This window comes from Suncus etruscus, chromosome 1, assembly GCF_024139225.1.
Source record: "Suncus etruscus isolate mSunEtr1 chromosome 1, mSunEtr1.pri.cur, whole genome shotgun sequence".
NCBI lineage: Eukaryota > Metazoa > Chordata > Mammalia > Eulipotyphla > Soricidae > Suncus > Suncus etruscus.
Window position 1 is genome coordinate 71,224,794 of NC_064848.1, and position 14,529 is coordinate 71,239,322.

Sequence of the window (14,529 nt, forward strand, 5' to 3'; positions counted from 1 at the left end):
TAGGGTGGACTGCTGCTCTTGTGTCTAGAAGGTACACCAAGATGTGCTGAGAGAGATTTGGCCATGAGAAAAGGGGTGGAAAAAACAGTGCAAGGAAAGACTGGTCAGGAAAAGTGTGGTGTCAGGAGATAAAGCAGTGGGTGTTAAGTGGAATTTTACCTTGATGCTGAGAGTAGTGGGAAAGCCACAGATGACTTTGGAGCTAGCCAGTAGCAAGACTAGAAGTTTTGGTTGAATCATGGTTCTAGGATTAGTTCTAGGGTCTAGTTCTAGGTTCAGTTCCAGGTCCCTAGCACACCATGCAGAGGCCTTATGAAAGTTACCTCTTTGGGTAACTTGCCAGGAGACCCCCTGGCAAGTGAGGCCCTCCATCTGCATTGATGCCAGAGAGACTAAGAGTGTAATCCAATTCTGTAGTAGGGGTGTCAGGAAAAAGGCTAAACTCCCTAGAACAAGCACACACATACCTATGTTCACTGCAGTACTTTGGTACAACGGTTACATTATGGAAACTACCCAATGACAGACAATGTGTGCAGAAGCCATGACATATTTGCAGAGGGGAACCCAATCCAGCTACAAGAAAAGGTGAAGTCGTGCAGTTCACTGTAGCATGAATGGAATTGGAGGACTTCAGGTTGAGCCAATGAAGCCAGAGGGAGAAGGAACAATTCTAGATGGCCCCACTCAGCAGTGCTGAAGACATATAAATCAAAGGGATAGACAGTACCAATAGATAACAACCCTAGAGTGTTGGATAACAGAATTGAGAATGACAGGTTAGTGAGGGAGATGATGAGGAGAGCTATAAGAAGGACTGGAAGTAACAGAGTAATGACTAAGGATAAGGACAGGGAAGACCACATGGAACAGGGACTAAATCCACCACCACACATTTCCTTCTTTGTTGGTTCCTTTACTCTGGTTGTGTGGCTTTCTTGGGAGCTGGGAGCCATGTCTAGCACTGGGTGGCTCAAAGGTTCCTGGGCTCAGGAGAGTGATCTGAGCATCTCCCACCAGTCTGCCTCTGCAATGAGTCCTTTCCAGGGTAGGGTGAGGGTTGTTTCCCCACACAGCTGGGCTGTCCCCCACACCCCAGCACAGAGGCATTTCAGGTCAGGCCCCAGGACTGAGTGGCTGGGCCTGTTTGTCTTGGCTCTATGGCTTCCCTCTCCTCCCTGGGGATGGCTGGAGCAGGTGGCCCTCCTGCCAGAGGCCAAGGGAAATCAGCCAGCCAGTCCCTGCTGGGTCAGTCTAGGCCAAGGGGTCGTCCTGCCTGAACAATAGGGGGAGGCAGGCATTGGGGGTGGTGGCCTATCACTTGGACTCTCTCAACTTGATTCCCTCTGTGGCCTGGTGGAAACAGGCAAGTTTCAGGGCCTGCATGCTTCCTTCTGCATGTTCATGGTGACGGGGGTAGGGAGTGGGGGGAGAGGGAAGAAGTAGGAAAAGGGTCTCTGCAGATGTTGGTGTTTGCTTCCCTTTGCACCAAATGAAATGCCAGTTGCTGTCTGGAATCTTCTCCCACCTACATTTTGTTGAATCCCAGTGGGAGACGGACCAGCACACCCCAGTCACTCATCTATAATCTGCCCATTGGGCAAAAGCAATGACAAAAGCTGGAGCTGAAGCCAACACAGGCCAGTGTAATGGTTGTTGCTGGGGCCTATGGGAGGATCCCTGGGCATTCCAAGGCCTTCCCTGGATTTGTCTATTCTTGCTTCCGATCTTCTGCAGATTCCTGATGCTGCCTCCTGCTTTTGCATCCTGACTTTTTCTCCCCTATAAACCAAAAGATGGAGCCAGACACAACTCAGAGGGTTTCTACAGCCCTCCCAGGCAGGGTCTGAGCCCTGCCCCTACAGAATCTGAACCTTGGAATCTCAGGCCCAGTTAGCAGAGCATTGGCAGGATTGGCTTGAGATCCTCAAAGCATTAGTTCTCCCCTCACCCCCACCCCCCACACCTCAAAACATATTGAGAAGGTTAGGCATATTTGTGCCTCTTTAAAAGAGCAGAATCCTGAGACCTGAGCCATAGTACAGCAGCTAGGACACTTGCCTTGCCTATGGCTGGCCCAGGTTCAAAGTCTGGCATCCCATATCATCCCCTGAGCTTCTTCAGGAGCAATTCCTGAGTACAGAGCCAAGAGAAACCTCTTGTCAGGTGTGGCCCCCAAACAAAACAAACAAATATACTAAAAAAGAATAGAGTCCCTCTGGGGTTAATAATTTGCAGTGTTGGGGCTGAAAACAGTACAACTTGGAAACAGTACACATGCCTTCCTTGTGGCCAACCGTGGCTCAATTTCCCAGCAGTGCATAGGGTCTCCCCACCTCCCATCCCAAGCACTGCTAGGAGTGATCCCTGAACACAGAGCAGGAGTAAGCCCTGAACATCACTGAGTGTGTCCCCAAAATATACAAAAGATACTATTTTGGGGGGGTTGGGGGTCACACCCAGCAGCACTCAGGGATTACTCCTGGCTCTACACTCAGATATCGCTCCTGGCAGACTCAAGGGACCATATGGGATGCTGGGGATTGAACAGGGTCCATCCAGGTCAGTGGCATGCAAGGCAAATATCCTACCACTGTGCTATCACTTTGACCCCTACAAATAATACATTTAAAAAAATAAAATGAATTCCCAGGGTTTCCACATAAAGTCTGGGAAGGGTTGGCCCTGGCAATTTCAAGCAAGAAACTCTCGGCCCTGGGTCCCCATAGCACCCCCAATACCACTTGGAAACAGGAGACTAAAGGAGAGGGTCTGGTTGCCGCATCTTTCCTAGAGCTGGACTGAGTTTCTCCAGTGAGCCAGTACTCTAGTTCTCAGAGGATGGAGGGCAGCTGGCTGGAGTGTCTCAGGGGGTTAGATCAACAGGGACACAGAGCCAGGTTCTCCGAAGGCTGCTCAAACAAACAACTTTGTTTGTGTTTATCTTAAAACTGCTGGAGAGCAAAGAAACTTCCGTGGGTGTTGGCTTATTGCCACTTTTTTCCTCTTCTCCATTTTTCTCCCTTCCATGCAAAGATGATGGTGATGTATGTCTGAGTAAAGAAAGGTAAGGAGAAAAGATGTGATAGTTCAGAAAGGAGATGGAAGGAGTTAGTGTTTGAAACACCCAAATGTCTGGATTTTTTTGTTGTTGTTGCACCATTTACAAGTTGTAGTATTTCAAGTACAAGAGTGTCTGGTGAAAACAATCGGACACCAGTGAGCCATTAGCCTTTGGCCCCCAGCCCCCTCCCCTGGAGATTCTCTGGCTGCAGTTTCTTCCATATAGATTCTTCTTGTATATTCTAATAGGTGCTTTAAAATAAATTTCAGCATTGCCAAGAACGGCTCAAAAACTAAATTTTAAAAAATACAAAATCAGGGGCTGGAGAGATAGCATAGAGGGTAAGGCGTTTGCCTTTCATGCAGAAGGTCATCGGCTCAAATCCCGGCGTCCCATATGGTCCCCCGAGCCTGCCAGGAGCGATTTCTCAGCATAGAGCCAGGAGTAACCCCTAAGCAATGCTGGGTGTGACCCAAAAACAAACAAAAACAAAAAACAAAAACAAACAAACAAACAAAAAAATCTTTTGGCATACATGTATTTCCATCCTCTTTGGGGATTGTTTGTTTTTACATCTTGTTGAGTGATTTGTATTGATACCTGAAGAATTGTGTCAGCTATTATGTCATTGTTTGGATCTAGCAGAAGGTGCTATGTGTTTATCCATTCCCTCATCTCATCAGAGATGAACACTTATATGTATTTTAAGCAAGGTTCTAGTGACTGCTGTCTGCTTCATCGAAGTAACTTTCTCTGTTATTAAAAACATTCACAGATTGATTGCATTCATTTGTGGTATATTAAAAAAGTTAGAATAGTAATAATATCCAAAGACAATAGAAATGAGGTCCAGGAAAACAGAAGCTTGCTACAAAGAGCTGGGGGGTTCAGTTAGAGCAGAGGAGGGACCACTATGACAGTGATATTTGGAAATGATTGCTTTGGAGAAGAGCTGGGTGCTGAAAAAGGATAAAATGATACTCATGGTATCCTTCTGTAACAATAATGCAAAGCAAAGTGTCTAAAAGGAAAATAAGAGAGAGAGAGAAAGAGAGAGAGAGAGAAAAGTGTCTGCCATAGAGGCAGGCAAGAGGAGGGACCTAAAAGGAGAGAAACGGGGACATTAGTAGAGTGAAATGTGCATTGGTGAAGGAATGAGTGTTGGACATTGCAAGACTGGAACTCAAATAGTTTTGTAACTGTATCTCATGGTGATTCAATTAAAAGAGTTTATTAGAAACAAAACAAAACTAAAACATTCAATGAAGGATAACTGCTAGGTCAGAGAGGACTCTTTGTATGGGATTGACTCAGGTTGGATCCCTGGTACCTCCCGCAGTCACTGCCATGAAAGAACACTGAGCACAGTTGTGTGTGGCCCCGAAAGAGCTTCCTCTCCTGCAAACAACCCTAGAAACCAAGCTGGGGAGAAAAAACATGGATGGACCTGGGAAATAGATCCCCAAGCCCTACCAACCACGTGCTGATGATGGGTTCTTATCCATGGTCTATTTGGAAGAGACAAGTGACAGAGTGGTGACAGCACTGAAGTGGTCATAGAGAAGCTGAGAGTGTCCTGAGGGAGGAAGTGAGGTGTGCTGAGACAGCCCCAGCAGGGATAAAAGAGGGTGAAGGAAGAAGGAGAAATGACAGGTTTCATAGGAAGCAAAGCTGCCAAGGGAATGAGGAATGATGGGTTGAGAGATCATTCTAGAAGATGAGATATTTAAAAAAGATAGTATAGTAATAATATCCAAAGACAATAAAAACGAGGCCCAGGATACAGAAGCTTGCCACAAAGAGCTAGGAGTTCAGTTAGGGCAGAGAAGAGACCATGACAATGGTAGTTGGAAACGATCACTTTTTAAAAACTATTTTTAAAATTATTTAATAATATATTTATTTAGGGGCCAGAGAGATAGCATGGAGGCAGGGCGTTTGCCTTTCATGCAGGACAGTGGTTCAAATCCCGCCATCCCATATGGTCCCCCAAGCCTGCCAGGAGCGATTTCTGAGCATAGAGCCAGTAGTAACCCCTGAGCATGGCCAGGTGTGACCCAAAAACCAATATGTATATTTAAGCACCATGATCACAAACATGTTTGTAGTTGGATTTCAGCCATAAAAAAGAACATCCCGGGCCCGGAGAGATAGCACAGCGGTGTTTGCCTTGCAAGCAGCCAATCCAGGACCTAAGGTGGTTGGTTCGAATCCCGGTGTCCCATATGGTCCCCCGTGCCTGCCAGGAGCTATTTTTGAGCAGACAGCCAGGAGTAACCCCTGAGTATCACTGGGTGTGGCCCAAAAACAAAAACAAACAAACAAAAAAAGAACATCCCCCTTCACCAGTGTAAAACTTATTAAATATTTTTAAAATATTTTTAGTATCAGAGGTAAAGACTAGAGTGGATGGCCCCTGAGTCCTCCCTGCTTGGGCAGTGACACCCCCCAGAGACTGCCCCCAAATAAAGGGAGTGCAATAGTTCCTGAGGGTTCTAGGGACCCTATTTATTTCCAAACCTTATTTATAAGATGTTGTATTTGATGCTCACCCCCTTGCTCCTTCTCTCCCTCCCTGCAGAACTGGCCTCCCCGACCCCGCTGGACCTCACGGAGCTCATAGGCGTCCCACTACCAACGTCCGTGTCCTTTGTCACCGGCCATGGCGGCTTCCCCGCCTACAGCTTTGAACCTGGGGCCAACGTGGGCCGGCCGGCCCGGACACTCATCCCTGCCACCTTCTTTCGGGACTTCGCCATCAGCGTGGCGGTGAGGCCCACCAGCGACCGCGGCGGGGTGCTCTTCGCCATCACCGACGCCCTCCAGAAGGTCATCTACCTGGGGCTGCGGCTGTCGGGCGTGGACCAAGGCGGCCAACGCGTCATCTTCTACTACACCGAGCCCGGCTCGCAGGTGTCCCGGGAGGCCGCCTCCTTCCAGGTGCCGGTGCTCACGCACCGCTGGAGCCGCTTTGCTGTGGTGGTCCGGGGGGACCAAGTGAGCTTCCTGCTGGACTGCGAGGAACAAGGCCGCGTCGCCTTGCAGCGGTCCGCCAGCCCCCTGGACATCGAGCCCAGCGACGGGGTCTTCGTGGGCAGCGCGGGAGCCACCGGGCTGGACAGTTTCATCGTAAGTCGAGTCCCAGCCCAGCCCAGCCCTAGGGGATGCTGGACAGCCCACTCCAGCTCCTGTTCCTGTTGTTAATCTAGCTTCCAAAAGTGGAAGGGGGGGAGATGCAGGGTCAGTCCGGTTCCCCCAACCTTGATTCCAGCCCCAACCTAGCCCCTCTGGAGCCTGCTGTAGGTAGACAGTGGCTGAGTTCTCCACCCTATGCTTTTATTTTCTTATCTGTAAGTGGGGCTCTAAGGAAGCCGATCTGTGTGTGGGCTTGTGGGGTCTGCTGAGAGAGTGTGAAGGCGCTTTGCACATTTCCAGGCATCCTGAGAGAGGAAGGTTGGTTACAGCTGATGATTTTATCTTTGGATACCGTGGCAGCTGCCTAAGGAGGCAGTTTCTGCCAGGGAGGAACGAGCTAGGATGAGGCACTGTGAAAGATGGGTAATTTTCTCCTACCCCCACCTCTCTCCTTCCTTCTGTTCCTTCTTATTTCCTTTTTTCCCTTCTCTCCTCCCTTCTCTTCTCTCCTTTCTTCCTTCTATCCTTCCCTCCTTCTCTCTTCCTACCTCCTTTCTTCTCTCCTTCCTTCACTCCTCTCAACTTCCTACCCTTCCTTTCTTCTCTCCTTCCTTCTCTTTTCTTTCTTCCTTTCTTTCCTCCTTCCTTCTCTCCTTTCTCCCCTCCTTTGCTTTCATCTTTCCTTCCCTCCAGTCTCCCTTCCTTTCTTTTTTTCTTTCTTCCTCTTTCCCCTCTTTCCTTCCTTTATTCTTCCTCAACTCTCTCTCCCTGTTTCCCTCTCTCCCATTTTGATCCTACACCGTCTGGTGTTAAAGGTCCCTCCTGGCTATGCCGAGGGACCCTGCTGTGTGGGGATGGGAATTGGGCCTACCACATGCAATGCCTATGCTCCATCCAGCCCTTTGACTTTTGAGCCATCCCCCTGAACCAGGGCTGGTTTTCTTTGCCACTTGTGGACAGTGTATTCTTCGAAACAGCATCAGAGATCCTGTGACAGGGGCTCTCCTAAATAAGCCTTCTAGAGAAATCTTCCTAAGTATCACAGTTCTTAAAGTTACTGACTCCGGAGACAAGCACCAGGGAAGAGCCAGTGGGTTATTAAAATTCTGTTGAAGATGTGAATTTTTAAAAATTTACATCCAATAAGCAAAAAATTTTACCTTTTTTTTTAAAAAAATAAAATTAGTTTAGGGCCAAGGGTCTCAAAAGTCTGGAGCTCATTATCTATGTGCCCAGTTTGACCCTAGCACTGCCTGACTTCTCAGCCCTGGTAGTCCCTCAGCCATGCCAGGCTGTGCAGCCCTGAAACACAGCTGTGCAGCCCTGAAACATGGTTGGGAGTAGCCTTACACCCCCTAGCCTGCATGGGATGCTCCGCCCACCCATTTAAAAATTTTTACTTTTATGTTTTGTTTTTGGGCCATACCCAGCAGTGCTTGACTTATTCCTGTCTCTGTGCATAGAGATCAATGTTGGCAGACTCATGGGACCATATGGGATGCTAGGGATTGAACGTGGGTCATCCATGTGGAAGGCAAACGCTCTACCTGCTGTACTGTCTCTCCACCCATTTTCCTACAGGAACAGTGCTGAGGCCAGGGAGGGGAAAGGGCAATTAGGATCCTCTTGCCCTCAGCTCTACTATCACTTGAACCATCTCCCCAGCCTATGAGCAGTTCTAAACACTCACTATGGGCTGATCCTGGGTGTGGGGAGGGGAGCTGCAGGGGAGAGAGTGACACTTTCTAGGGGCCTGTTGTGATCATCTATGCATTGAACCCAATACTCAATAGAATTGTTCCAGCTGAGGTGGGGGGTGCTCAGATCAAGTTCACTCAGAGTCATCCCACAGCCAAAGCTGTCAAGAGGAGCCTCAAGCATCTGGGCATATGACTTCTAATCCTCTGTTCCTTTGCTTCAGGGCTCCATCCAGCAGTTGACAGTGTACCCTGATCCCAGGATACCTGAGGAGCAATGTGAGGCCTCGGGATCATCGGTGAGTTCCCCTGTCCACTGCTGCCCCCCCCACCCCTGCCAGGAGAGGGCTGGGTGCCCAGACAGTCTCCAGCCCTCCCCACCGTCACTGCGTCTCTCAAACCTCGCCTCTGGGCCAACTCCGCCTCAGTTCCTATTTTGGGTTCAAGTTATTATTTTTTTAGGGCCATGCTGTCTCTCTGGCATGGGGGGTTGTGTTTCCCCTGGGGTGCTAGGTTTTGCCGAGGGGCTGTGCCAGTCCATGGCCTGCTTTCCAGACTTCCTGCCAAGAAGAGGCTGTGAGGCTTCTAAAATGGAAGTCACAGCTCTACGCCATTCCGGGTGTTGATTCCTACAAAAATAAACCTAAAATGAGCCTGCGTGTGAGCCTGGCAGTGAAGCTGGTTCCCAAGTGTGTGTGTGTTATTGGGGGTGGCAACAGGGTTCTACCTCCCTCCCCACAGCCCTGCCTCTGGCATTCATGGAGCTCCAGCCAGGTGCCCTGATGGGGAGTTTGGGAGAAGGTAGAGGACTGGAGGGAAAGTTCCTTTCAGGCACTAGCCCACCTATCACAGTGACCATGTGAGAACAGTGGAGCCTGGGTGGACGGGGGTCCTTATCCCTAAGTCTATGAGATGCTCAGGAGTAGTGATGGGACAGAGTAGGAACCAAAGCAGCTCAGTGATCAGAGAGAGGAGAAAAGGTCTAGTGTCGGATTTGAGGCGAACTGGGCCAGCAGAGATGAGACCATCTGCTCCTATGGGGAGGTGTCAGTCCCCAAACCAGTCACTTCAATGCCCTTGGTGAAAAAGTCTCCCTAGAAGTCTCCTGAGTTCAAGGCCCCATCTAGCATTTGTGGAGCCCCTTCCTCCCCTCTGCTTTGCTATGGGAAAGATGAATCAAATTGAGGAGAGCCTAAGAGGGTTTGCTTAAAAACACGAGCAGCCTGGAGCTTAAGCCCTGGGTGGCCGCATTGGGGAATTAGGACAATTAAGTATAGCTGAACTCTTCTGTGAGTGGCTCCCAAGGTAAAAATCTTCAGAGATGAGTAAAGCAACCTTCTGGATGGGAACCTGCATATGAACAACAGTAGAGTATTGGCAAATGGGGACAAGTCTGGAAATGGGGGTGAGCCTGAAAAGGGGGTGAACTTGGAAATGGGGTAAACTAGTAATTGGGGTGAGCCTGGAATTGGTAGAGATATTGATATTGGGAGATCCTGGAAATGGGGGGACCTAGCCTAGAAATGGGGGACAAGCTCAGAAATAGGGAGCCTGGAATGAACCTAGAAATGTGGGGGGACTTTTTACCTGCTGTTTGAACAATAAAATGTGGGGAGAAAGAAGGAACAGCTAAAATAGTGCACTGCCACTTGGTATACTTGCCCGGCTCCCTCTACGCACACACATACGCACACAGTCTTCCACTAGTTTCTGCCATTTGTCCATGGTAAGCCACTTCCTGACCTGTCATGGGTGATTTGTGTCCTGCAGGGGTCTGGAGACGGCAGCGGGTTCCAGGAGAACGAGGGCATTGCCGAGATCGTGGAGGCTGAGACATATACACAGGCACCAGTGAGTGTCACAGGGCCCCATACTGAGGTCAGCGGTGTTGGGGTTAGTGGCGTTGGAGCTGTGAGTTTATGGGGCAAGGGCTGGAGTCCAGCCTGACATCCTGGCATTCAGCTCTGCTCTGGGGAATGTCAGCAAAGTACTGGTCCAAGGGCTATTTGCAACATATCTAGGTCACAAGTGCCACAGGCCAGAGGAGAGCGTCTGGATGTGGGCTTAACCTCCTCCGCTCAGATCTTTGGTCTGGGTCACTAACTCAGTCTTTCTGGCTTCCCAACCAGAGACACCCTAACTTAGGGTAGTTATTTCAAGGGTCTGTGGTGGTAGCTTTCCAGGAAATGCCCTGAATGGTGGCTGTAATCCCTCTTAACTATGCTGTCATACTTGCTAGAGCTGAGAAGTGTCCTCCTGGGAGATGCACCCTCTTGCTCCCCAGAGCTGTTCTCTCCCCATACTCTTAGAATGTGTCCTGTGGAGAAATAAGACTAAGGTTTTGGAAAACAGCAAGTCAGACTCTGGGGCCATCAAAAACCTGTTTCCTAATGCAAATTGTCTACATGGTTTGAGTCCTTGAGTGCTTAAGCCTCTACCTGTGGCCATGTCTGCTCAGGCGATGAGGAAGCAGGATGCAGCCCTGAGCTGTGAGATAGAGATGAAGATAAAAGCTGTGAGACAGAGATAGAGATAGGAGCTGTGAGCTAGAGACAGGGAGACATAAAATCTGTAAAATAGAAATAGTGGCATGCAAAAGCTGAGAGATAGAGATGAAGACTGTGAGATAGAGATAGAAGCGGTGAGATAGAAGAGACAGAGACAGACAGAGGCTGAGAGATAGAGGCAGAGAGGGGCAAAAACAGAAGCCCTTTGCACAAAGGTATGCAAAAGATCAGAGTCTCTTAGCACTGGGGGGTTTTCACCCTTACCTTGGCTACTATCCAGCACTGCATGGAAAACTTCCCTTTGTACTGATAAGCTAAGGCTAGGAGGTAGGGAAGAAACTGGCAGAGCTGAGACCAGGGTTTAGTCACCTCAATGTCCCATCAGACTTCAGGCCATCCCTTTGAGCTGCTGAAGTAGCTCAAGTTACCAGCCCTGGGCCCCAGCTGATGGTTGAATGACAGGATAGAGGAAGTTAGGGTGCTGGATGGTGGGAGAGGGAATCGGATCAGTACATCACAAGTTTAACTCTAAAGTCCTATGTGCCACAGTATCATTTTGCAGGGAGAAAGGCCACATGAACTGTGACAAGGGCAGCTCATAGAGGTACCCTGTGTTTAATCTGGAGACGAAGCTGCTCCAGCCCTTTGGGCTATCTCCCCCATCACCTCCATATTCTCCAGCCCTTTGAATCAGCAACCCAGTATGATTCTTTCTTAAAATTTAGAATCCTGGGGCTGATGAGATCGGACAAAACAGGAGAGTGTCTTGCAATCAGTGTACTTCAGTTTGATCCCTAGCACCACTTATGGTCCTGCATGGGGTGTCGGGATAGCAGTGTAGGTGCTCAAAGAACTTCAGCTAAGAGGAGCAAAATGACTTACTCTGGTTGTCACATGTTGCTCAGGGGCTCATCCACTGTGCAGGTTACTTAGCCAGGTCTAGACTTTCTTTAGTTCATTGCATGCTTTGGGGGCTCATTCTTTCCTTCAGTGACCAACTCTGCCATTGTTTCTATTTTCCTGCCAAGTAAATCCTCAGGGGTCTCCTTCTCTTTCCTCTAGTCTGAAGAACCAAAAGTTGGCCCTGTGGACAGCCCTCCAATTCCACCCCTTGCCTCTGAAGATGTCGAGTTATCTGGAGAGCCTGTGCCTGAGGGGACCCCGGGAGCCCCTAACTCCAGCGTCACCTCTCTCAACAGCCTCGAACAAGGCAAGTCTCTTCTAGAAATTGCTTTATGTGTGCTTGATCTGGATGCAGGTAGAACAGAGCATGTTAGTTTCTGTGGGAAAGCTGCCTCCTCTTCCTCCTCATTGTTTTCCTCCTCCTCTTCATTATCCTCCTTGTTTTCCTAATTCTTCTCCTCTTCCTCCTCCTTCTCCCATTACTGACCAGCTTGGGAAAGCCAGAGAACCATGACTATGGCTCAAACATGCTGAAAGTGGCCATTGATGTTGGGGTTTCCTTCAGACTATGCCCCAGCAGATGTCTGGGATTCTCACAGTCACTGGCAAGAATTCAATTCCATGAACCTGCTTCATCTCCAGCTTCACTGCCTCTCTGAGCTGCTGCTAGCCAAGATCTAGACTCAGGGTCAGTGGTAAAGGTGGCCAATATCCTAGTGTGGGATGAAGCCAGCACCCACTGATCCTGGAACTTGCAGCCTTTCTGCCCACTCTAAATCTCCAGGTCCTTAGCCTTGGCGCCTCCTCTACTCCATGTGCTACCCACGAGCTGGTAGACATAGCAGAGACCCAGAGGTTTACCTTTAACTCCCTGCCCATGGCCCCTGTAACTGCTATTATTTCTCCAACCATGCAAAGGGGAACTGGCAAGAAGTCCTCCAATTTGATGCTGCCTGCAAGCAGAAGCTTGGCAGGTGCCAAAGTCTGGCTAGCCCTGTATTCTCTGCCTTGTTACAGGGTGAGTGCTTCCTACTCAAATACAGCCAAGGCCAGACCTTGGAATTTAAAACAAGACCCAAAGCCACCTCCATGGAGGGATTGGCTGGAAAAATTGTCTTTCATTCCTACATCCACTCCTAAAATCACAGATGCGGAAGACTGCCACATAGGCATGTGCTCCTCTGTGAAAAGGGTAACTTCAAAACTCTCTGTGTGCTGACTCTATTTTTAAATGTTATTTTCATCACATAGCTATGTAGAGCTCATCTGTGTGTCTGTGTTTGTGTGTGTGTGAGAGAGAGAGGAGAGAGAAAAGAGAGAGTGAGAGTAACATACAATAAAGTACTCTTGGTGATAGGATTATCGGTGATTTTTCTTTTGGGCCAGACCTGGCAATAGTCAAGGGGCTCCTCCCAGCTCTGTGCTCAGGGAACCATGTGGTACCATGAAAAATCATCCCACGTGTCATATCTCCAACCCCAAGTGAACTAGTCTGAATCAGGGTCTTGCATGAAATAATCCAAACCAGGCTGAGGGTGAAACACTTGTAGTCTGGCAGTCTTCTACCTAGTATGGAGAGCCAGCTGCCTGCCAGAACTGCTATTTTTATTGAGTACAGAGACCACCCCTGGGTGGGACAGTAGGAGAGATATCTCAGGCTAGCCTGAGCCAGTCCCACAAAGGTTTACAAGTAAGACAATCTCTGCTTTGGGGTAAATCCAAGTTGTAAACAAACATACAAAGTAACTAGGGATGATCTTTGTTTTATGTAAAATAAAGTGCTACACAACTGTGCCAGAGATGGAACCTGAATCTCCTACTTACCAACCCTGTACTCTAATCCTGTGGACCATCTCTCCAGCCTTTGCTTTCTTCTTCATACTGTTATTTTTCACAAGTCTTCTATAATTACATGTATCATTCCTTTTACTTCTCCATCAGTCTATGATGATATCTTAACTAAACATGAGACATCTATGAAGGAAATTCTGAGTAGAAGGTAAAACTATAAAGAGGGGCCAAGGAGATGACACACTGTGGCGAGGTGCTTGCCTGGCATGTGTCTGTTCCCAATTTGCTGTATGGCACCAACCACATGAACCTCATCAAGAGTGGAGATCCCAGAGCACAAGAACCGGAAGTAATCCCTGAGTACTTTTTGGGTGTGGTCCAAAAACAAAAAAGAAAAGTGTGCAATAATTTAATGTAGTTGCAATATGCATGCCAAAAAGGGGGCTCTGCAGGCTGAGCACAGAATTTGAATGTGGAAGAGCTGGATGAAATTCCTAGCACCACATGATCCCCCAGGCACTGCCAGGAGTAAACACTTAGCATCATGAGATGTGGTCCTAAAACAACACAAAGTCTTAACAGGGGGACAGGGACAGGAATGAGGGTGTTGATGTGTCAAGGCTGGTTTGCTCTCAGCTGGGGTCCATTGATGAGCTTTTTCTCACTTTGGACTCTTCCATCATCTGCCAGAGCAACTGAGTCCCTGCTTTGTGCCCTAGAGGCAGGGACTGAATTGCCTGTGTTGTTCTCCTGGGAGGCCTTAGGATGCTGAGGCAGTACCAGAAGTAGGCAGAAGTGGCAGGCCCTGGGCGGGGACCTCGTCTAGACAGAAGGGTGAGTGCAAAGTAGGTGGATGCCAAGTGGAGATGCCAGTACCCACAACCAGCCCAGCTGGCCCATGCTCTGTCATCAGCTGACAAAAGGAGTGAAGGGAAACGGAAACGTTCCTTTTCTCTTGCTAGATGGTAGTTAAGATGGTCAGAGAAAGGGATCAGAACCCCACACTGTCCCCTCTCTGAGAAAACCCCTGAATAATGTTGTCCCAAGTCCATTCATCCTCCAGAAGTCTCCAGGTCTGGAGTTCCTAGAAATGTTTAGATGGCTCCCCCTAGCGGCTAGTTTGGGAAGGCTGAGGGCGCTCAAGAGGGTACCATTCTCCACTAGCTATAGCTTTCTCTGATTAAAGAGCTGGTGAGAGCCCTAACTAGTTCATCTCCTCCTTTTCACACTATCCTTCCCCTGGCACATGTATGTGTATGGAAGGGGCATGGCTAGGGAACCCTCTTATCGAATACTGACTCTCTGTGGGACCTCCTTCTCTACAAACTGGTTTCTGATAAGGTGCCATGCAGGAGTTAGAATAAGACACATGCACTAGGTTGGAGGGGAGACAGAAAGGACGCTTGGATTCCCAGTTCTGATTCTTTCCAGT

The 14,529-nt window shown here is 48.8% G+C and overlaps 1 protein-coding gene across 1 annotated transcript in view; it reads left to right on the forward strand.

Moving 5' to 3' along the window:
• The window catches only part of COL15A1 (collagen type XV alpha 1 chain), a 196,607-nt gene that overhangs the window by 124,545 nt on the left and 57,533 nt on the right, over positions 1 to 14,529 (forward strand). The window contains exons 6-9 of the mRNA XM_049772921.1: positions 5,646 to 6,193; positions 8,121 to 8,195; positions 9,667 to 9,747; positions 11,466 to 11,613. Coding sequence (XP_049628878.1) covers positions 5,646 to 6,193; positions 8,121 to 8,195; positions 9,667 to 9,747; positions 11,466 to 11,613 — 852 coding nt within the window. The remainder of the gene's footprint in view (positions 1 to 5,645; positions 6,194 to 8,120; positions 8,196 to 9,666; positions 9,748 to 11,465; positions 11,614 to 14,529) is intronic.